This window comes from Callorhinus ursinus, unplaced genomic scaffold (genome assembly GCF_003265705.2).
Source record: "Callorhinus ursinus isolate GAN/ISIS: 27379988/994484 unplaced genomic scaffold, GSC_fseal_2.0 scaffold3, whole genome shotgun sequence".
In the NCBI taxonomy this organism is placed as follows: domain Eukaryota; kingdom Metazoa; phylum Chordata; class Mammalia; order Carnivora; family Otariidae; genus Callorhinus; species Callorhinus ursinus.
The window spans coordinates 45,053,397-45,077,061 of NW_027397065.1; the positions used below are offsets into that span (position 1 = coordinate 45,053,397).

The 23,665-nt window shown below is 45.6% G+C and overlaps 1 protein-coding gene and 1 non-coding gene across 5 annotated transcripts in view; both read right to left on the bottom strand.

Annotated features, from left to right (window-relative positions):
- Window positions 1-23,665, bottom strand: part of CYFIP2 (cytoplasmic FMR1 interacting protein 2) — a 123,279-nt gene that overhangs the window by 57,544 nt on the left and 42,070 nt on the right. For 3 of the 4 annotated variants that reach the window (XM_073890531.1, XM_073890533.1, XM_073890538.1), the window contains exons 12-22: window positions 21,273-21,392; window positions 20,613-20,738; window positions 17,030-17,196; window positions 16,185-16,332; window positions 13,992-14,066; window positions 12,945-13,098; window positions 11,849-12,005; window positions 11,208-11,304; window positions 7,871-7,947; window positions 6,362-6,470; window positions 4,215-4,334 (exon numbers count right to left, since the gene is read on the bottom strand). In XM_073890531.1, the coding sequence (XP_073746632.1) occupies window positions 4,215-4,334; window positions 6,362-6,470; window positions 7,871-7,947; window positions 11,208-11,304; window positions 11,849-12,005; window positions 12,945-13,098; window positions 13,992-14,066; window positions 16,185-16,332; window positions 17,030-17,196; window positions 20,613-20,738; window positions 21,273-21,392 (1,350 nt within the window). The remainder of the gene's footprint in view (window positions 1-4,214; window positions 4,335-6,361; window positions 6,471-7,870; window positions 7,948-11,207; window positions 11,305-11,848; window positions 12,006-12,944; window positions 13,099-13,991; window positions 14,067-16,184; window positions 16,333-17,029; window positions 17,197-20,612; window positions 20,739-21,272; window positions 21,393-23,665) is intronic. The other variant, XM_025867144.2, reaches the window with a different exon arrangement.
- On the bottom strand, window positions 19,596-19,702 carry LOC112820494 (U6 spliceosomal RNA). The gene has a single exon (XR_003207162.1). It is a non-coding gene; the product is annotated as a U6 spliceosomal RNA (small nuclear RNA).

Below are 23,665 nucleotides of genomic sequence, written 5' to 3' on the forward strand. Positions count from 1 at the left end.
AATTTGCTAAGAGAGCCCCTTGAACAGTAATGATGATCAAAGTAAAGATGGTTTGACAATATAAAAACTCCACGAACGCTGGCAAGGGCAGTTGACCAGAGGGTGGCCAGGAGGTGGGACAGCCAGAGGGCCAGCTTTAATGGCTGGGAGAGTGAGCTCAGGTGTCTACAGTCAGTCATAGGGTGCAGTCCCACACCAGGGAATCAATTTTACTCTCATCAGCCACAAGGCATCCCTCACGCCAGTTGGGGCCTAGAGTGTGGCCAGGTGGAGGCCCCAGACCATGCTTCCAATTTTGGAGCTTTGTTTTTCTGAAACTCAGATGCTATGGCTCTAAATTGGGGGTGCAGAAGTAGATCGAAGCTTGCAAACTTCAGTGGCTGCAGAGGCCAGCCAGCTCAGGGAAGAGACGCAGGCAGGAGCAGGAGGGACTCCTAGAGCTGGGCTGTCTGTGGCAAAATGTCTGCCCAGAGACGGGGGAGCTGCTACTTAACTCCATAGAGTTGTTGCCTCCTCAGAATGGGCTCAGTGATGACAGAGCTCACAGTCTTTCAAAAGAAGGTCGAAATCTGGATTTTAATTCTGGAATGGCAGCTGGAAGAATAAGTTTCCAGTCATTGTGCACCATGAAGTAAACGAAGGGCAGAAATACCGAATCACCTCTCTGCTTCTGTCTCTTAGGGCCTACCCAGGTGGACTATTAACTTTGTGCCCATTCACTTTGGATGGGTAAAAAAATGAATTAAATAAAATAAATGGAATAAATGCCAATGATTTTATTTCTAAGCTCCCTGAGTCCCATGGCACACTGAGGTGCCATGTTACCAAGAAGATAACTGCAAGCAAAAAACCAGGGAATGTTCTGTGATTTTAACAGTCTCACAAATGTGTGTCGGCGTTTATAGGGAGGCCGAAGGAGGGAGTTCTCAGCGCTGCTGATGTGGGGCTGCTGGAAACGCAGGTCCACTTCTCCTGCCATCCTGCCATACAACCGTACCAAGGTTTCTGACAGGTAATCCAAGCCCTGTTTTGGCCTCAGCCAGGTTATTCCAGTCTTCAAATCATAAGAGGGCACTTGCCTCTGGGATGCAGAGCTCAGTGCATCAAGCTTGGCGCAGGTTGAAACGGCCTTGTGAGTGGTTCTGGTGCCTTCTGAGAGGGTCTCAGTTTTCTACAGTAGAGTTGGTTTACTGGGGGCAACGTAGAGAAGCAGAACTGGGGAAATAAAACACCTAACAGGGCAACTTCTGTGAAGGAGTGGAAAGAGCTCTTGGATGGGGACCAGAAAAGCTGAGTGTCAGCCACACCGGACTGCTCACCAGCTCTGTGGCCCCAGGCAGGTGAGAAGACCAGGGGTCTCAAAGTCAGGTGCAGCGGGGCATGGAAGGTCCCACACGGGAATAAGGTGCACCAATGAGGCTGGCGGCAAGCTGAAGAGAGTGCAGCCGGGCTGACTGGATCATCTAGTCATTTCTAGACGATCGCTGCCATCTGGAATGGCTGGTGTGGTGTTGCCAAAGCTTCTGCAGTTTTATTCAAATTCTTCCAAATGTTAAATGTTGGCTCAAAATTTCAAATGTGTTCTGCAGCCTAAACAAAACACAGCCTGCAAGCTGCCAGCCCTCAAATTCAGCATCAGATCTCTCCGAGAATCTGTTTGCTCAGCTGTGTCGGGTGAGGACAGCTGACTTAAGAAATCTCTGCCACCCTCCCAGCTTGGCATCATCAAGCCGCCTTCCCATCTCAGAACAGAGTTTCCAAGGTGGAGGGAAGGGCTGAAGGGAGCAGATTCCTCGGGCTGTTTCTCAGAAGAGGCAGAAGCTTCTCAGCCAAGGCCAGTAGGGCCTCTCCCACAGGAGAGAGCATCCCTGGGGTCTCCTCTTCATGGGCTTTACAGGGAGTGCCTGCTCTCCTGGGGGTTGCTGCCCTCACCTGATAAACACGGGCAGTCACTGCTTGTTTTGATTTTGTTCTTAACTAAAAGAACATTCAGTGCCTTTCAAGGGATGGGAAGAGGTCATGGACACCCCCACACACCCCAGACCAGTTTTTCCATGAGATATGCTCATTCATTACTGGACAGCTAGAAGTTACAGATAAACAACAAAGATGAAAACAAAAATCCCATCACTGCTAACATTCTGGCATAAACAAAGAAAAATCTATTCCTTTTTCTTCCTTCCTTCCAAGAAAAATCTACTTCTTAAAATAGATCTCCCAGAACATGTGCTATATGATAGTCTCCTAAAGTAACTGACCTAGGACTTAGGTGGGTAGCTGGGGGCAAGTCCCCACAGGAAATGCTGCTGAAAATTCACCCTGAGAATGTCTCACTGTAGCCCAAAATTTTTATGCTCCTCTCATCTTTTTTCCTTTCTTTTTCTCATTTTTTTCATAAGCTATTATTTATTAAGGGCAAGTCATCCTTATAAAAACGTTATACTATGATTTCTAACATTCCTCCATCATGTAGATGGGAAAATGAACTTGTAGAAGTTAAGTAACTGGCCAAAATTGCCGCCTGGTAAGTGGCAGGGCCAAGACTAGGACCCAAGGTCTTTCTGACTCTAGAGCCCTAGTCCCTAGTCACTTTTTTTCTTTTCTAACCCCTTTGTCCATTTAAAAAATACTTTTTTTTATTTTGAAATAATTTTAGACTTACTTTTCTGTAAGTGAAAAAGTAGAGTTCCTGCATATCCTTGACCCAATTTCCCCAATGTTAACAGCTTACATAACCATGGCATAATTATCAAAAGTAGGAAATTAACGTTGGTCCCATTCTATTAACTAAATGACACACTTATTCAGATTTCACCAGATTCTCCACGAGGGTCCTTTTTTCTGTTCTATGATTCAATTTGGAATCCCACATTGCCTTTAGTTGTCATTCTTCTTAGTCTTTTTTCAATCACTAACATTTTCAGTCTTTGTCTTTTATGATCTGGATGCTTTTGAAAAGTATCATTCATTTTTTTAATGCCATTTAATTGGGGTTTATCTGATATTTTCTCAGGATTAAATTGAGAACATGCATTTCGGCAAGCATACCACAGAAGAATACCAGCAGGGGTTACATGAATATATATTATTACTGGTGTTGTTGACCTTTGATGCTTGGTTAAGATGGTGTTCCCACTGTAAAGTTACTAATCTTCCTTTTGGAGTTAATAAATATCTTGAAGGAGATAGTTTGAGACTATGCAAGAATCCTGCTGCTTCTTAGTTGTGTTTTTTTTTTTTTAATTTCCGGTAATTTTTAAAATTGTGGTCAAATATATGTAACAGAAAACTTACCACTGACACCATTTTTAAGTGTATGGTTCTGTGGCGCTCAGTTCATTCACATGAATGTGCTACCATCATCACCGTCCATCTCCAGAACCTAATTTCCCTCAACCAAAACTCCATACACCAATTCCCTCGTCCCCGGTAATCACCATCCCACTTTCTGTCTCTATGAATGTGACTACTTTAGAGACCTCGTAATAAGAGGAACCATAAAATATTCTTCTCAAAGGTCTGCCTACTAATTTTAGCATCCATTGCTGGATTTTGCCCAAAACTGTCACTGTGGCATTTTAATGGTGATTTTCTGTTTCTCTCATTTCTTCTACTCATCTGCTTTTGAAAGCATTAAAGTCTTCCTTTGATTCACATCAGGACTGGTCAATCAAGTTTATTCTAATTCTTGGAGAGGAAGAGTTAGCAGAGAGTAGCTCAAATCGCTGTTTACTAGAAGGGAGCAGGCCTACTCCCTGCTTGTGTATCAGGACCAAAGACATAGTTTCCAGGTCCCAGTGCAAAATGGAAATGTGGGGACCCTTGTTAAAAAATTAAGAATTTCAAGATGGCAATGGCAGAGAATTAAACCCAGCACGGAGCCCTTCTGGGCCCTATACTGCACATCCACGACGCCCACCCTGTCGTGCAACCTTCCCTAGCTTCTCAGGACCTTCCCTGTACTTGCTCAGCTCTGTGGTAACCCAAAGGACAAGCAACTGTGCCCCAGGGCTGACCACGTCAGAGATCTCAAGGCAATCAAGAAGAGGGTAAGATCACTCATTCTTTTTTTTTTTTTTACCTGCTCCATTCCGTTGGGAAGAGACTCACTGCTTCTCTTTAACTAGCTCAGTACTAAGCTAACAACACCTCCAGCCAGGCCTCAGGTCTAAGGACTCCCAGATCAGAACTCCCACGGGCCCCCAGTCTCTTACCACAACGGAAGTCAGGTCCTCACTCTCGAAGCGGCTGATGGCCTGGTCCAAGGATTTATACATGGCGGCTGAGATGCGCTGGGTGATGAGTCTGTTCAAGTCAATTGACCTACCCAACAACTACATGGAAGAGACGGAGAGAAAAGTTACGTAAGGTTCTCACAGGCACATGACAACTAAATGTAATGCACTGATAAGAAATTGGATTAAAAGCAAAAGGACATTACTGGGACAAATGAGGACTATGCAGAAAACAGTTAAATTTCCTGAGTATGATCATTCTATCCTGACTATGAGAGAACGTCCTCATTCTTAGGAGATACACGCTGATGTATTCATGGTAAAGTGTCATGACGTCTGCGACTTACTCCCAAACGGGTGAGAAAAAGAGCACATATATTTAAAACGTATATATAATGTAATGTTACGTATATAGGTACTGTTATAAATTATTTACACATACTATATCTTTATATACTACATACATTTACTATTTATGTATTAATTTACTATTTATATACCACTTACTATATGTTATATTTATAATATATATACTATACACTACTTACATATTTATATACTATTTACCTATACTTTATATATTCACACACACACATATTCATATACTGCACTTTGTTAGGTGCCCAAGGATTATTCTTAACTATTTTTTTTACTGTATTTGCAAGAAAGAAAAAATATGCGCATGAGAAAGTAAAGCAAATGTGGTAATATATTAATGATCACAAATCTGCCTGTAGAGTATATATATGTTCATTGTGTTATTCTTTCAACTTAAGTTTGAAATATAAGAAGTTGAGGAAAAACAGGATTCATCCAGACTGTGGGAAAAGGCTCAGGACAGGCTCCGGCACCCCATGCAGTGTTGACATCCTAAATTTAGCTATGAGGTCCTTCCCACATCGGTCCCGTGCCCCACCAATCACAAGAGGGTAGCAGCTCCCTCAGCAAGGGCCTACTGCGTGCCTTTATGGGGATCAGTACAGAAGCACGAGAATGAAGGGCTGGATGGAAAACAGAACTTATGCTAATTTCCACCAGGGCACACACGTGTGGGCATTATCACAGATGCGATGCAAATAGCAATAAACATTTATTGAGTACCTGCTGTGTGCATTGTACTTTGCTAGGTGTCCAAGGATTATTCTTAACTATTTTACTTCTTTTTCTATCTCCCTTTTGGGACATTTTCTACCAACTGACTAGGATCCCTGGCAGCTACCTTGTGCACACATGGAGCCCTCAGTATTTAATGTCCTGTGGCTAATTCTGGCTGCATCAGTAACTGATGGCTGTAATTTCCTGAGAGGCTGGAGGAAAAGCACTGAGCTCCTGCTGTTGAGAGATGAAGATGTTCTTTTCTCTCTCATTATTCTCCATTTCCCTTTGATTTCTCATGGTAATGAAAATGCCCAGGGTTTCCAGGGTAACCCCTTCCTCTTCACCTGGGGCACTTCTCAGCCGTGGCCCTTCACCTGGGTCTTCCCTACAAACACCGTGGCCCACACACCAAGCGCAGAGGTCACGGCATAAAGGCCATACCAGCTTCAAGTGGCTGACAGCGTGGTGTAGGAGTCAGGTGGCTGGAGCATCTCGTATTTTGCCTGCCTGGCTCACACTAACATTTTTAAGCAGGGATCTGTGTCTGAGCTCCTGGCAGCATTTATTGCCGCTACATCTGGGATCAAATGTGAACAAAAAGCAACTCCACAAAAACACACTAATTTCTAGCGTGGGTTTAGTGGACATGCTTCATTTCAAAGCACGAAGCAGCCCGCCTTCACTTAGACCAGCATGAGGGCCCTGCTCAGGAACAGTTACCCATTTCTGAGCGGCAGTCCCCATGGAAGGAAGTGAGCCATGGCTTATGACAAGAGGACAAAGGCTTTGGTGGCCACGACTCCCCAGAGGCAAGCTGCAGGTGGACTGAGAAGCCTAGAAATTGAACCACAGGATGCCAATGCCTCTTTATTGCTTGTAAGATTCCGAGGCTGGGCTACACTCATGCTCAGAAGTCCACATGGGCGGCACGCAGGGCGGAGTATGCAGTCCTGATCTCCAATCTCCCCGCTAACTTCACGGCTACTCTCTAGCCAGTTCCACCTGCCCTCTGGCTTTCTTCACCGCACCTGCACGTGTCTCTGTTTCAGCAATGTTTCGTAGCGGTTGGATGGTGGATACGGAATGATGACTCCATAATTCTTACACTCGGCCCTAAAACGTTTATCCAACAGGACACTGCAAGGAATAAAAGTTACATAAGGCCAGTAAACATAACTGGGGATGGTTTTCAAATACCCAGCCCCATCTATTTCAGACCAGAGGATCTACAGAGTTTGTGTATATAGCATATTTGAAATGATAATCATCTTAGAGACATTGGAAGCCTAGCTCACTGTTAAAACGGCATCCTATTCAACCCAGATGCTTGCTAAGTGACTACTTTGCAGAAGGCTGTGTAATCTGCGTTTTCCCTGAAAGTACATCCTTTGTACTTTCAATCATCAAGAGCCATTCACTTCATTTAATACGCATTCTGTGTTAACAGAGACCGGTGTGTTCTGATGTCACCTCCTACTTGAAATCTGTCAGAGCAATTCTAGCTGTCAAAGCAAAATGAAGGAAATTCTCTGTGTGGAAAGAAAAGTAATTTATGACAGTTAAGTAACTATTCTTGACATTGTTGGTTTGTACATTTAGATTTCCAATAAGAAGATAGATACCTATTTTGAGGTTTTTCTTGACCAGTACTGTTATGGGTTCGTGAAACCCAGGAATTTACTCAGTCAACACATACTAGCACTACCAACGAGCCTCCAACACTTGACAAGTGTCTTACCCCAACTGCTTCACCGGTCTCCTATCTGGCCTTTATATACCTATTCTTGCTCACCACCAATCCATTCTTCACATTTTTGTTTTTAATAAGGGCAAATTTTTAAAAATAAAAATTGAATCCAGTTCCTGTCATACTTTTGATATCATCCCGTGGTATTCGATTCCTCCTAGGGAAATGCCTACAAGCCCCATCATCTGAGCCCTGCCTACCTCTCCAGCTTTATCGTGCAACTTGTCTCCTCTTGTGGTCTGTGGACAAGGCATTTACATGCACTGATTCACATTAATGGTCTCAACTGTCCTATGGAATAGGCATGCTGTCAGTACAATACTTCTGCCCCAGGGACTTTGCACAAGCATTTCCTTTGCCTGCAATTTCCCGACCCATCCTTCACTTAGTTTTATTTAATGCCTATCAACTTCAGGTAAGAGCTCAAATGTTAGTTTCTCAGGATAGCCTTTCCAGTTTCTCACCCCAAAGACTAGTGCAGGTTTAACTGTCATAGATTTCCATACTCCCATGAATGTTTCCTTCACGGGGAGCATGCAACCTCCCTTGCCACCGTGCTCTCATCAGTTTGTATTAACGTCTGATATCCCTCCTAGACTGCGAGCTCCATGAGGGGCAGTACCAAACCTGCCTATTTTCCTTTCTCCTATATTTTAGCACCCAGTCCAGGCCCATGGAATCACTCAAATTTCCTTAGGGGCTAAAGAAGAGAGGTTTTACGATAGGAAACCATGTCTCACAGGTGGCAGGCTACGAACGTTTGTTGCTCACAGCCCCGAGACCCTCGTACCTGCCAGCCATGGCTTTGTAGTAGGCAAAGATCTGGTCCGCCAGCTTGTAGACAAACTGATCAAAGCACAGGTTCACCTGGGGACACGGAAGCAGGAATGTCAGCGGTGCATCTCTAGCTTTAGCACAGAAAGCGCGCACAGCTGCAAGGGGTCAGCTGGGCAGTATTGTGTGCTGTGGGGCAAGATACTTCGAGTAGCAAAAAAAGAAGATCCTGTGGTTAAGTAAGTTAAGAAGTTTAATCCCTTGTTCTCAAGGCCCTTAGTTAGGCACAGAGAAGGCCAAGTTCACAAAGCTGTTGAGGAACCTTGATGTTCCAAGGTGGCCCGCCCAGGGGGAAGGCAAGATAGCTCTTCATATCCTGCAATTGCTCACATCATTCCACCCACCCTCTTTCCTGCTAGACTTTCTCATCTTTTCCTTTCATTTTATTTGCCCTTCCTTGACAAAGGAAAAAGTTGATGGTGCTTGGAAACTGAAAAATCTCTCTTTTTTTTTTTCAAACTTAGCTTAGAAACCTTTGGTTCTTAATGAATATGGGATCATCTTGCCATTTCAGGGTCTCATCACATGGGTGGCAGACCATGAGGCTTAGGTAAGAAGTTCATGTCAGACACTGGATCAAAACCAAACTGTCCACCGAGGACGAGAAACAGCCAAGGGTGGGGCTTTAATGACCTGGGGATGTGGTGGTGGCAGGGTGCCATGGGACTTCAAAGGGAACAGAGCATATTTAGGTGACTGATCTTCCATGCTTCCCTCACCAAATTCGCAGCTGTGGAAGGTTAATTCTTTATCTGAAGAGCTCCCGTATCTTTGATTTTACACGCCAAATGTTATTCTGAACATACAACACAGAGCTATGTGCAGTTCTGCCCTCATTTGCAGATGACCAAGGCCTCTGCTCTGGAATTCATGCTTCAAGGGCCCCCACTGGGCCTTCCTCCAGTTGAAGAACCTGCAGAGTCAAGGTGGGGGTGCCCACTAGTCATACCCTAAGCTCCCCTTCTAGAACCAGCCTTGAGTATCCTTGTCCCAAGAGCCCAAGCCCCTTCCAGGCCTGTCTGGTATTTTCCCTGGGATCATCCCTGAGGGTGGACTGCACAGCAGGTGTATGTACCTCTAGGGTTGAGGTTTAGCTAAGGGGTCACTGTTTGTGGGCAGTGGTGGCAGACACAACTGGGTATCCACACACATACACATGAGGCCCTTCATCGTGCAGAACAGAGTTGGGCGATGGGGAGAGAAATGGGGCAGGTCACAACTTGTGGGTCTCGATGTATACTTTGGCCCCATGCCCTCAAATGCTACCCAGGGCCTGGCTGTGTGCTTTCTTTCCATTTATTTTAAAAATTTCACTTGGCCACATGACACCCTAGATTTGTTTTGTTTTCAACCTGTTGGAGAACACAAGTATATGAGATCTTGTCAGAACATGGAGTTGTCAAAGCTGAGATGCAACCAGTTCACTTGTCTCCTAGAATCTCTCTTCCCAAGTTTGTGCTCAGGAGAAGAGATCTGTGTTGGGGTCCACCAAGGTCTTCAAATCCCATAGAAATCGGAGGGTAGAGGAGGCAAGCAGCATCTCTACTAGCTTTTCTTGCTAATCCTAAAATGTCATGTCTTTCCTTTATAAATAAGAATTATATATTTCTATGATATTTTTACCTAATTGGCCTCAGTCTGTATTTATAGACCCCATGCAATTAAGCAGAACCCGGACTATCATTCCAGATCCCAGAAGGCAAAACTGAGAAACGGCGGTAGCCACCACTCCCATTGGCCTCATGCAGGTGCCAGGATTGTACTTCCTTGCTCCTCTCTGAAAAGGAGGTGCAGGCACGTGACTTGCTTTGACCAATGACACGTGTCATTTCCAGGTGGAAGCTTGAAGTACCAGTAACACCTCCCCCTGCCATGGCAATTAGTGAATGTTCCACATGGGTCCCAAATTGAAGACTACATGGACCAGAGCCCCCAACCCACCCATAAGGGAGAAATAAACCTTTGATTTTAAGGTACTAAAAATTTGTGATTATTTGTTACTGCAGCATAATCTAGCTTGTCCTGACCATTACAGAAATAAAGCCATTGAGTGTCTCTCTAATAAATAGCTTCATAGTTGAAAGGATGGTTACTTTAGTCCTACCAGTACTAGCAAGTGACACTGGAAGCTGTGTGACATTGGAGTAATGAAAGCTGACCACTTCAAGTCTAAGATTTATTATCTGTAAAACAGATAGTAGCATATAGCTCTTTAAATTGCTGAAAAGGTTATTTAAAAAGTCATTCTCTCTCCAGTGCTTAGCACTGCGCCTGGCAAGTTATAAATATATAATAACTGATACACGATATTGCTGTTATTATTATTATTAACCAAATAATCCAACCATAAAAGACCCATTAGAAAATTAATTTTACCCATGCAGTTCTATCATTGGCCATCCCTTAATACGTTTGATGATCATGATTTGTAAAGATCACTCTCCATACAGGGAATGATATTATAATGGCATTATATGGGGGCAGGTGGGAGCTACACTGTGGTGAGCATAGCATGACATACAGAGTTGCAGAATCACTGTGTTGTACACCTGAGACTAATGGAACACTGGGTGTCAATTATACTACAATCTTAAAAAAAAAGTCATAAAAAGAGATCACTCTCCAGAACAAGTCATGGATCCTGCATTGCTATGGTCTGAATGTTTGTGTTGCTCCAAAATTCATATGTTGAGATCCTAATCCCCAAAAGCGATGGTAATAGACAGTGGGGCCTTTGGGAAGTGATTAGGTCATGAGGGTAGAGCCTTCATGAATGGGATCAGTGCTTTATAAGAGAGAGACTGGGGGCACCCGGGCGGCTCAGTCGGTTAAGTGTCCAAGAGATCGAGTGTCGTGAGATTGAGCCCCACGCTGTGCTCTGTGCTCAGTGTGGAGTTGGCTTGAGAGTCTCCCCTTTTCCCTCTGCCCCTCCCTCCACTTGTGGGCCCACGTGCTCATTCTCTCTCTCTAAAATAAATACCAAAATCTTAAAAAAAAAAAAAAAAGAGATCGCAGAGAGCTCCCTCATGCCTTACACTACTCAAGGATACAGGGAGAAGTCTGTGACCCAGAAAGGTGCCCTCCCCCAACAGTGCTGGCTCCCTGATCTAGACTTCCAGCCTCCACAACAGTGAGAAATATATTTCTGCTGTTTATAAGGCACTCAGTCTGTGGTTATTTGGTACAGCAGCCTGAATGGACTAAGACAGCCCACTTTGTGCCAAGAGCTAAAGATTTAAAAAGTCCAGACTCTCGGAATAAGATTACAGGAACAAAAGAAGTATGTCACTTGCCTCGGCTTCAATCTCATCGTACAGGAACTGCTTCTTAAACTTGGTCAGAGCATAGTAGGCGCTGTCATTGTACAGGTCCAAGGGATAGAGCACGTACCTGAAGAGAGAAAAGTAGAGGCCAGCAGCTTACTCATCCCTCTGAAGGCAAGCCGACTGATGCGGCCTGGGAAATACGAAGGCTTGGGTGAACACGTGAACAAGCTCGGGGTTAGGAAGAGAGAGCCTTCCGGCATTCTGATGTTTCTAGCCTGCCTCAGGAATGCCTTACTTTACGGTCTGCCTGTAGAAATCAAAAGTCCATGATGCTAATAAATCCAAGACCTGAAAAAATGAGTCTGGGACCAAAAGAAATCAGGTGGCAGTTAAGGACATTAGCTTCCTGGTCCCCAGAGATGACTATCTTCCAAGCATGGCTGCCCTGAGACTGACAGATCATAGGAAGGGCAGCTGGGCTGGTAGAATCCCAAGCCTATCTGCAAGGCTGAGTCAAATCTGGTGTGACTTGATCCTTGGCACGAGTGTTCTCCCTAGTGGGGTATGCGGCCTAATCTGGAAAGTTCTGGGAAGAACAGAGCTTCCTAGCAAACTATCCTCCATCTGCACCCTGGGAACCTCCTTGCTGACCCAATCCTGCCTCTTACTCCATCATGGAAGGTTCTTTGGTTTCCAGGATATGGTCTGTGAGAATCCAGGGCATGGACATCTCGATTGGGAACTGGATTCGCCGGCCCATGGTTAACTCCAGGAAGAATTCTCGGAACCAGAGCTGAGAGAGGTCACAACACTGCTGCAGGGCTTCTGAAAGCATAAAGGAAAGAGTTGTGGGTTATACACGAGAAGCACCAAAAGCTCTCTGCTCTTATTGTTATTAACTTGGTTCTTACTGCTTTTGTTCTTCTTACCACTAAACGAGAATACAGTAGGTACTCATGAATACGACTTGATCAGTAGATCCTGCTGTCTTGTACCTGACAGCCAGTCTAACATCTATTTAGAAAACAGCATTTGTTAAGCTCACAGTAGCAGCCCCGGGGGGAGGAGAGCAGTGATGTTTTAGAGCTTTAGGTGCCCCCACAACCTCCATCATCCCCCTACAAAGCCATCCTGAAGATCCACAGTCAGGCCTCCTTGTACATGGTAATTCTGCCTTCTACCTGCTCAGAAGCCTTGAAGGGCCCTGGTCTGCACTCTGATGGAGAAGTTTGGATTGTTTGTTAAGGTCACCCTTCTCAGTACCAACAGGTGCATTACCACTCCCACGTCTCTGGATGCTGCTCTCCTTCCCCCTGCCCTGTTCCCCCTGCACAGTCATCCTGCTAACAGGAGCGCAGGAATGGGGGACACAGGGTTGGGGTGCAGCCTGGAAGCCTCCTTTGCTATGAGCAACAAGACTAATCAGCTCAGAGCTGCTGCTTAGAAGCAAAAGGCTGACCAAATGCCTGGTTGTGTCTGTGGGTATGTTGCTGGTTTTAAAAAAGTCCTTAGTAGAGGGTACTAAAGACTTCATGACAAATAAACCACAAATGTCTACCAGACGAAGTTAGCGGAGTGAGAATAGCTGGACTGAGCCTGGCCTTTCCAAGCCCACCAGAAAGGGTGCATTTTTTACCTCGGCGGCAAAATGTGCCTCTTTTGGTCAATGATCACGTTTTTTGGCAACTTTTGGTCCAGTGGCTTTAGTCGGTCTGGGATCTGGGACCCTAATCCTCTCCCCACTGCCCGGACACCGTGACTCACCACTGATATTGAGCAGGTGCGTGAAGAAGAAGGACTGTTTGTGGAAGTCCTCTATGGCAAGGACGATGGGTCCATCGAGGCTGCTTCTCAGAGTCTTCTTGGAGCCGCTCTTGTCTGCGATGAGTGATTCCAGCATGGTCCGCACCATGTATAGCTTGAAAGAGAAAGTGAGATGAGAAGGTCAGGGGCTGGCCCTCCACCCTGGGGTAAAGGTTTCTCTGTGCTGTATTTATATTTTTCTTTTTTTCTGCAGATGTCTGCTCTTAAAAAGCACTGTCTTAAGGAAGTACCAGTTTAGGGTTGGAGAAGTGAATATGGAACATGTAAACCCTCATGAGGGAGACTGGTCAGCCCAGGAAGGAAGTTCTGCCCAGGGCCTGATAACAAGTCTTTCAAGGCCCAGGTTTTTGCCTGCTCTGCTTGGCCAAGGGCATGGGCATCAGAGGAGAACCTCAGTTCACATCACTCTGGAGTCACTCTCTGCTTTACTGGTTGGCTGGGTGGCACCATGGGTGGAGCCCCGGACTTGGGTCTAAGGCCAGGCCCTCCTGCTGTCTTGCTGTGTGACCTTGGGCAACAAAGTCCCACTCTGGGCCTCAGTGTTCTTATCTGCTAACATGAAGGGGTTGCACCAGATGCTTTCTCAAATCAGTTCCCTTCAGCTCTAACATTTTGAGGAACTGCGAAATGCGATTTGATCAGAGCAAACCCCCCACCCAGCCGACCTCAAGCTTCTGACCCTTAGCACTTTGAATCCATTACTGAGGGATGGCGCCCTCTGGTGGCACCAGCTGCATCTCACAGCCTACCAAAACCCTGGGCGGAAAGCGGGGGAAGATGGGTACTTACACAGGAGGTCTACTAGACAATCAACTCCCACTTACAGAGGGCCTTAAGTGCAAAGGGTGCAAGTGCTAATCTAGATCTTTCCACATCATCTGCCTTTGAATCTTAGGGCTGGAAAGGGCCTTGAGGAGCCAGGCTAGTCCATTCCTGCTGCCTCCTGGAGAAGTGTACCCCAACCAACCCAGCCAGGCGGTGTTATACCAGGGATCGGCAGCCTCTTCGGCCCTGTGTACCACCAGTGGGGTGAAACAAAGCCCGCGGGGACCACTGGCAGGCCTAAGACACAGGTAGGAGAAAGGAGGAGGGCACGGGAGGGCAGGAGAGACAGGGAAGAGGGAGAGAGAGGAGAGAGAGAGAGAGAGAGAGAAAAGCAAGAGGTATTGTATACGGTGGGGAAGCCGCCGCGACTGCTAGGGGCCACTTGCCGACCACCTCTCAGAAGCTCCAACCTCCCTCTGCCACCACATCTGCCCTGGCTGCCTCTGGATCTCCTCGAGGACCATCCCCACCACGCGCCTGGCCGTCGGCCAGGAAGTGCAGCCACACAGATGAGGGGCCCAGCGCCCCGGCCACAGCACTTTCCGTGATGGTCCAAGAGCTACCATGGTGGCCAGTCCACCCTCGCCAACCCCATCGGGGGGCAGGCCTGAGCATCCCTAAGAAGCACTGTTCTAATGACGGCCTTTGGAGTCATCCAGGAAAGGATTCATCAAGTACCATCCATGTGGAATTGACTGATTTGTGTCAAATTCTATTTGAAAATCCATTCTGTCGATAAGAGGGGGAACTCTTTGCCCACCTCCTCCACCTGAACAGAGCATTTAATTCATCAGATCAGCCAACATCCCAGCTGTGCTAGATGCCCCTGTCTACTGTGCTCGGCAGGCCCTCACGGAGCCCTGGGGTGGGAGTCAGGAGACCTGGGTTCTTGTCCCACCTCCACCTGTGACTCACCTTGTGACTTAGACAAGTCACTTCCCCTCTCTGGACCTCAGTTTCCCTATCTGTAAAACAAGGAGGGCACTGGGACTAGCTTGTCTCTAAGGGCTCTTCCAGCTTTGCCTGTTAGGAGTCTACTCAGTGCATCCGTGCCACCTCACAGGATTCGGTGGGGGGAGTGTTAACTCGTGGCCACACTCCCCTCTCAGACCACCTACACAAACACTCCTTCCACCCCTCTCCTCTCCTTCTCTCCCCCTGTCGGCCTGTTTGGCCCTTCCCCTCATCCTCCTTTCCAGTTTCCCTTCTGCCTTGTCTTGTGTCTCCCTCACTCAAGTCTTGGGACTTACAGAAACACCCAAGAGCCCTGCTTAGCCCCTCCCGGATATTCTAGGCTGGAAAGGCCTGGGGTCCTGGACATTACACAGAAGTGTCTGTAGAAGCTTCCTTGGGATTTCCAAGACCAGCAAGATTAGTGCACACTGGCCCACGGGCTGTGAAGCCAAGGGAAATTACGGTGCTGAGAAGCCGTCCTGCCCCTCCCCTGCCCAGACACAGACACACACACATAGGAGGGGGGCGGTGCTGGGCCTCAGACGGCTCATCTCAGATGGTTCAGATTCACGACTGCAGAGCTGAGACAGGCTGAAAGGTCATGTCAAGGGGGAGTTCCTGTAAGACTCCTGAACGTTCAATGGACCCTTACGCTTTTTTCTAATACCTCAAAAGGCCTACCAGGTATTGTTTATCCTTAAGTAAGTGGCAAGGATTCAACCAAGATGCCCAGATTCTTTACTTTTTTTTTTGCTAATTTACTGACTACTTTGGATAAATCACAGGTGACCTCTTGTTCTGAAGCTTTGGTTAGCAACTCTGGATATCTCTGATTACTAGACTTTCTCTAAGGGGTCAAGGGCTTTTGGTACTTGTGCACTTGAGGGGATAATAATGTTTTGTCAGTAACATGATCTCCTTAAAAATTTTCACTTAATGGAGAAGATAATCAGAGTACAGAGAGATCAAGGTGCTTGCCCAAGATCACACAGCATGTCAGAGGCAGAACTCGTGAATTCCCAAGCTAGGATGTCACTGCAGGGTGAGGGGGCCAGGGTTCACTGAAGAGGAACAGGAGAGATGCATACAGATTCTACTTTAAATTCCTCCTGCACTTTGGAACCTATACTTCACAGGGCTAGGAGACAGCCAGTCCTGGTATGACCCCCATTTGCCAGATTAGACAACTGAGGCACAAAGAGACTGTGTCACGTGCCCGAGGTCACACGGGTTTCTAGGACTAGAACCCAGGTCTCCTGAATCTTAAGCTGGTAGTCCTCCCTCCTGTATTAAAACAAGATGGCAGAGTAAGACTAGCACAGCTGCTGGACCCTGCCCCTCCTGCCTGAGGCGCCCCAGCCCCTGAGCTACCATGGCCTGGCTGGCCTTGGAGCCACTTACCTGTGTGCTGGAGGGCCCCACAGCACGCCGGGGCACCTTGATGTCAAATCCCCCTTTGGGATCCTTTTCCCCTCTCAAGCATGGGTCATTGGGGGGCTCTCGGCCCCCCTCCCAGTCACAGATGGTTTTTCGAATTGCCTGCAGGACACTGGGAAGGAAGAATGGATACTCAGACCTGGTTTTAGCATTGGAAGGAGGCCCTGCAAGCCTGTTTCTAGAGTCTGTGATGGCCCAGGACCCCTTGTCTTAGAATTCCTGGGCGTTGGGGAAGCGTGCTCATTTCTGGCCCCACCCACACCCCAAGAGGTGCTGGCTTCCCAGGCTTGAGCCACGGTCCAGAAATCTGCTCTTCAATAAGCACCACAGGGGACTCTGATGTCCCCTGGCTATTTTTCTTTCTCATTCCAGGGGAGCTTCATTAGTCCAATTACATCTCCGTGTGTTTGAAGTTTTAATAATAGCTTACATTTGTTGCATACTTACTCTGTGCTGCTGTGTGCTCAGGTCTACACACTGATTGTATCACTTTATCATCCCAACAACCAGTGTATTCCACATTTTACAAATGAGGAAAACTGAGGTTCAGAGAAAGTACGTTACTCGACCAGGTACACACAGCTAGTGGTGGATGCAGGCTTCAAACCCAGAGACTGAGGTTTGATTCATTTCAAATGTCCAGTCTCCTAAGAAGGCGTCCTAGAACTTGTGGGAACCTGCTAGAAGGGTTCAGTGTGTGTGCAGAGGCAGTGCTGGAAGCTGACTGAGCCAGGAACTTCCCCTGTGTTCTGCACATAGCACCCCTGATTTTTTATGTGACCCCTGGAAAAGGCCATCTGAAGACCCACCTGATAAGGACGTTCTTCTTCTTCCGCACGGCCTGTCTCAGGGGCTCGCGCAGCGTCACTTGGGCGAAGTCCTGCAGGGCCGCGTAGATGGTGTTCCTGATGGCCTGGTTGAAGACGCTCTCCATCCTGCCCATGAGGACCTGGAGGCCTTTGATCATGGCAATCACCTGGCCAGGCACAGATCAAGGTCAGGCTCACTGTGCCTCAGCTTTTACCTATCCGTCCAGCACCCTTCACCACACTGCAGGGAGGGTGCTGCCTGAGAGGTCCAGAAGCCAGAGGCCAGCGCTACTCAAAGTGCCAGTTCACAGCAAGGTAAGAAACGTGTGCCCAAATGGAAATGAGTGCACTGCTTCCTTCATCAAGGAAAGTCCACTACAGTCACAGATGTTAGCTAAACAGCACAGCGTGCTTCTCGGCGCAGCTCACTTTCACTCTGGCTCCAGCTCCCTAGCTTAGTGTGACTGCCGACAAAGAGCAGCCAGTTCATGGACCACACTTTGTGGACCACTCTGACTTCCAGAGGCCTCTCTACACACTATGAGCCCACAGACCGTATCAAATAGAACTTTGTTTGACCATAACACTTTCTATAGGGTTTTGACAATCTTTGCTTTTGAAATAATTCAGTCATTTGCTGTTTGAGTCCACAGAGCTTCCTCCTATGACATAAAATCTCTGTAGAAGTCTCAGGTGAGGGAAAACCTCTGTTCTTCTGTTTGCCTCCTTCCCCCCTGCCCCTTCACCTACTCATCTGGCTGCAGAGACGGGGAGACAGGTATCTGTGATGAGTATATCCTGGCCCGCCTTGGAGCGTGCGCCTTCTCTTCTGGGTTCCTCTCTTCGTGCAATCACCCTTCCCTCCCCATCCCAAGGAAGAGAGGCATGTGTTTCTGCAGTTACTTTGTCGGTTTCCCAGTAGGTGAGTTTAATGGGGCGAAGGAGGAATAAGAAGTCTTGGGTGGAAGTCACATCCCTAGTCTAGCGTCACCAGCAACATGCCTGATCCTTTGGCCCCTGTCAGCCACAAGTGCCAATATCTAGGGTGAGTCAGAATTCAGAGGGGACAGCACAAGCCGTATTAGCCTCCTGACATGATGTGTCAGATCTGATGACATGACCACACATCATCGTGACGTGCTGGACTTCCACGCTCTGCACCAGGCTGTAAGTGCTGCCGGGGCAAGGCCCAGCAATGCTGTGCACGCCCTATGCCCACCGCCTGGGCCTGCAGTGAGCCGTCAGAACATTTTTGTTGAAAAGGAACGAATAAGGCAATGAATGAGTTTACAAGCTAAGATTTTTTTCTTCCCTCTAAACCTTAAAAGAATAAATAGAACATCTGAGGTTAGAGGAAATGGTGAGAACAAAGTTCAGGCAGTGAGGATTTTCATTAGAACCAACAAGTATAGTGGTTTCTCGGGAGAGAAGCTTTATTGTAGAGAAACAATGGGACAGAAGCCTTAAGGGAACATTACATCACAAAAGCATCTGGGCTCCTGGCTAGAGACGTAACTAGGAAATAATGAGACAAAGTAAGGAAGAGATGATGGAGAGGTTTCAGAATAATTCCAAACACAGCAGGGTGTGCGGATCTGTTACACCTAAGGGAAAAATCTTTGCAACTCTGGGCTAGGCAGAGATTTCTTAGCTAGAACACAAAAATCACAAACCATAAAATAATTGGTAAGTTGGACTGTATCAAAATTAAAAAACAGTGTTCTTCAAAAGGTACCCCTAAGAAAATGAAAAGGCAAAGTCACCAATTAGAAAAAATATTTACAACATATATATGACTAGGGACTTGTATCTACAACATATAAAGAATTCTCACAATTCAATATGAAGAAGACAGAAACCCAATTTAAAAAATGGGCAAAAGATTTCAGAAGACAGGATTTCACAAAGGAAGCTATATGAGTGGCCAATAAGCACATGAAAAGATGCTCAATATCATCAGTCTTCAGGGAAATGCAAATTAAAACTCCAATGAGCTTTCACTAAATAGCCATTAGAATGACTAAAATTAATAAAATGATAGAATCAAGGACTGAGGGTGTAGAGCAATAGTACTCTCATATACAGTTGGTGGGAATATAAAATGGTACCTCCACTTTCGAAAACCATTTGGCAGTTCCTTAAAAAGTTAAGTCACCTATAATATGACCATTCCAAGAGAAATAAAAACCTACATCTATACAAAGACTTATACTCAAATCTTTAAAGCAAGTTTATTCATACTAGCCCAAAGCTGGAAATGGCCCAATGTTTATCAACAGTTGAATGGGTAAGCAAATTACAGTATATATCCATACAATGGAATAATACTCAACAATAAATGAAACAAACTATTGATACACAGAATAGGGATAAAACTCAAAATTATGATGGTGAGTAAAAGAAGCCAAACAAAAAAATACCAACCAAACCAAATGATAAAAAATGCCAACAAATCTATAGTGACCAAAAAAAAAAAAAGTGATCAGGCCCAAGGATGGTGGAAGGATGGATGGTAAGCAACACAAAGTCTTTAAGGGGAGATGGAAATGTTCTGCATTTTTTTTTTTTTTAAAGGGAATGCTTTGTGAATTTGTATGTCATTCCTGCAGAGGGTTCACGCTAACCTTATCTATACTGTTCCAATTTTAGTACATGTGCTGCCAAAGAGAGCACAGAATGTTCTGCATCCAATCTTTTTTGTTTCACAGGGCGTATACAATGATCAAAACTCTTGGCTTTAAGTGGACACAGTTTACTGAATATAAATTATACCTCAATAAAGATAATAAAAATACTATACTATCCTCATGAAGCTATCAAACGCATGGCACAAGAACGGGGTCCTCTAAAAGGAACATTCAGAGAACAAGATGGAGCTTCTGGACATTAAAAATATAATAGGCACAATAAAAAATACTAATAAGGAGTTGAACTTCAGGAAATATCCCATAAAACAGAACAAAAATAAGTGATGGACAATAAGACAGAAAAGGTAAGAAAATGAGACACTAAATCTGACAACTCATCTCATCTTGGTTTCCACCTGTAGTTCTTTGATCATTCATCAGTTTGGGCATTTTTCTTATCTCTTTTAGTCATTGGTTTTGTCCTTGTTTCTGTTGTTGGTTTCCTTTTGCCCATTTTTCTAGTGGAGTGAATGCTTTCCCTTGGATTCTTGGGAACAGAATGAGTTTCTAATCATTTCTGAATGGTAACTTTTTTTTTTAAGATTTATTTATTTAGAGAGAAAGAGAGCACGAGCAGGAGCGGCAGAGGGAGAGGGAGAGAGACTCCCGAGCAGACCCTGTGCTGAGCATGGAGCCCGACGCAGGGCTCCATCCCCCACCTAGAGATCACGACCTGAACTGGAACCAAGAGTGGGTCGCTTAACTGACTGCAACACTCAGGCGCCCTTGAAGGGTAACTTTTGACAGAGATGAATTCAGGCGGGAGGAGGAAGATAGGGAAGTGGACGCACAAGGAGGACCATGGCTGCCATCGTGCTCAGAGGCACTCCCGGAACCAGGATCAACACCAAGCAGCAGCCTCGGGGTAGGGCGTAATGCAGGGAGTCAGCACCCACCTCGACAAAGGCAAACTTCTCCTCACTGGTGTAGTTGTAGCGCGTGGCTCTCTCATACTCCTCCGCCGTGCCAGGGCAGTCCTTGTTGCAGAACTTGTCAGTGGGGTGAACCAGCTTCCAGGAGTACTGGGGAGACAGGAAGAACCCAAATGTCCATCAGTGGATGAAGGGAAAAACCAAACGTGGTGTGTCCATGCAGGGGAGTGTGACTCAGTCATAAGAGGGAATGAAGTTCTGATTCATGCTCTAACGTGGATCATGGTTCTTGAAGGCATGAAGTGAAAGAGGCTGGACACAAATAACCACATAGTATGTAATTCTACTTATGGGAAACATCCAGAAGAGGGAGATCTTTAGAGACAGAAGACAGCTTACTTAGGGTTGTGGGGGTCGGGAATGGGGGTTGATTGCACAGGGTTTCTTTTGGAACTGATAAAAAGATTCTAAATTTGACCGTAGTTGCACAATTCTGCAAATATACTAAAAACCAATGAATCTACATTTTCAGTGAGTGAATGGTACAGTGTGCGAATTATATCTCAGTAGGCTGTTAAAAGAAGAGTGCTGGGGAGAGGCAGAGGCAGACAAGAGTCCATGTGCACAGAGGTCAGGCTGGAGGGGCCCGGGGAGGGGCAGGCCCTCCGCCTTCAGGACACCTACCACCTCCATGACGTGGGCGCTCCACTTGGATAAAAGCTGCAGGCCCCGCAGGGCCAGGTCAAAGAGTTCGCGGTATTCCTCGTCTGACTTCTGGCTGTCCAGCCCGGAGCCTGTCACCACCTGGGGAACATGGGCCGTCACACTCACCATGTATGTGCCTGGCACGTTTAGACATTATTTCACTGATTCCCCCAAGAATAATACAAGGGAGGTGCTATTATTATACCCCCTGGATAGATAAACTGAGGTTCAGACAAGTTCTTTGTTGAAGGCCACATGGCTTGTAAATGACTGAGGGTTTAAACTCAGGTGGTGTGACACCGTAGCCCCACTCACAACTACCCTGTTATACTGCAGGGAGGCGGCTTTCAAATTTTTTAAACTGCTAATTACAGTAGGAGGTGCACACCCCAGAGTGACTCAGGAACACATACCTGCATAGAGATCTTAAATATATATATATGAACCAACGCTTTTCATGAAGCAACTTTACTCTTAACACATGAGAATTCCTCTGATTGTCTATTCTATGTCATACACAATGCTCATCATAAGTCACTAAATTAATTTCACAGCTCATTAATTAGATATGACACACCAACTGCAAAGTGCTGGACAAACGTCTATTTGAATGTGTATTATTCCATAAGGCAGTATGGATGTATGCATGTGCATATAGATATATGTGCATACATCTACGTCCATGCATATGTGTATATACGCATACGTGCACGCACGTGCGTGCACTCATATACGCATACGTGCATACGTGCACACGTGCACGCACATGCATACACTCATATACGTATACATGCATACGTGTATGTAGGTACATATATGTATCTACATATAGAGTCAGTCCTCGGGTTCTGTATTTGTGAATTTGTCTCCCTAAAATTTATTTGTAATCTCCCAAGTCAATACTTGCAGTCCCTTTACTGGTCATTCGCAGGTTATGTGCAGAATGGTGAAAAATCTGAGTCATGTCCCAGCTGAGGGTGAACATGGCGAATCTCTGCCTTCTTGTTTCAGCAATCATGCTGTATACCTGTCCTTTTCATGGTTTATTTAATGCCACGTTTTCCATATCCTTGTACTTTTTACTGGTGATTTCACTATTTAAAATGGCCCCAAATGTAGTGCTAGAGTTCTGTGTAGTGATCCTAACTGCAAGAAGGCTATGATGTGCCTTAGAGGAAAAGCACGTGTTTTAGATAAGCTTTGTCTGGACGTTAAGTCATAGTGCTGTTGCATGTGAGTTAATGTCTATGAATAAACAATATCTATTACATATGGTATCTTTAAAGAGAAACACACAGAAAACAAGGTTATACACTGGTCAGCCTATGAAAATGTTGTGACCAGAAGTTCACAGGAATTTAACTCTGTACTTCTTCGAGGAGCAATGGTTCAGTATTTGCTGATCCAACGTTCATGCCCACTATACAGAATATAATTACTGCAAGTAACAAGAATTGTCTGTGGATACACATGTGTAAAATGTACAACTTAAAAAACCACTCGAAGCCAGATTCACTCTTAGATCCCACCAAAACTTGACAAGGATGAAGGAGGCCCTGGCTCTGAAATGACTCCCATAGCTTTAGTTCAGATGATTGCCACATATGGTTAAGAAGGCTAAAGGTTGGGTGGGGGGATGGGTTAGCCTGGTGATGGGTATTGAGGAGGGCACGTTCTGCATGGAGCACTGGGTGTTATGAACAAACAATGAATCATGGAACACTGCATCAAAAACTAATGATGTAATATATGGTGATTAACATAACAATAAAAAAATTTAAAAAAAAAAAGAAGGCTAAAGGTTGGGGCTTGACCTTGGTCCATGTCTTTCAGGAGCCCTCATAAGAACATGGGCCACCTGTCTAATGACCACACCGTGTGCACTTGTCTGACTGTCCTCATTTCAAATATGCTGCCCTTTGATCAAAGACATTTTCAGAATTTGGGTTTGGAAAGCATGTGCACTATGGCTGCCAGCCACATGGTGGAACCAGTGAGTAAACGTGGGATAGTGCAGAGTCAGGCAGGTTCAAATCAAGCGGGGGTGGGGGGGGGCTGTGTTTATCAAACCAACATATACATTTACTAGAAGAGTATGTATGGGAAGAGTCCAGGAGGATATATAAACCCAAATATTAATCACAATTTGTTCTGGTTGGTAGAATTTTACATGACTGATTTCCCTCCTTTGTATATTTGTATTTTTTCTGAGGTTTGTGCATCGACTATATTTCCATATTTAAAAAAAAAGAAAAAAATGTAACGTCAGTAAAAATGTAATTGGTGGGATTATAAGAGATATCATGGCCTTCTCTGTCCCTAACTGCATTTTCTGATGTGTCACAATGATTATTTATCATTGTGTATTTTTA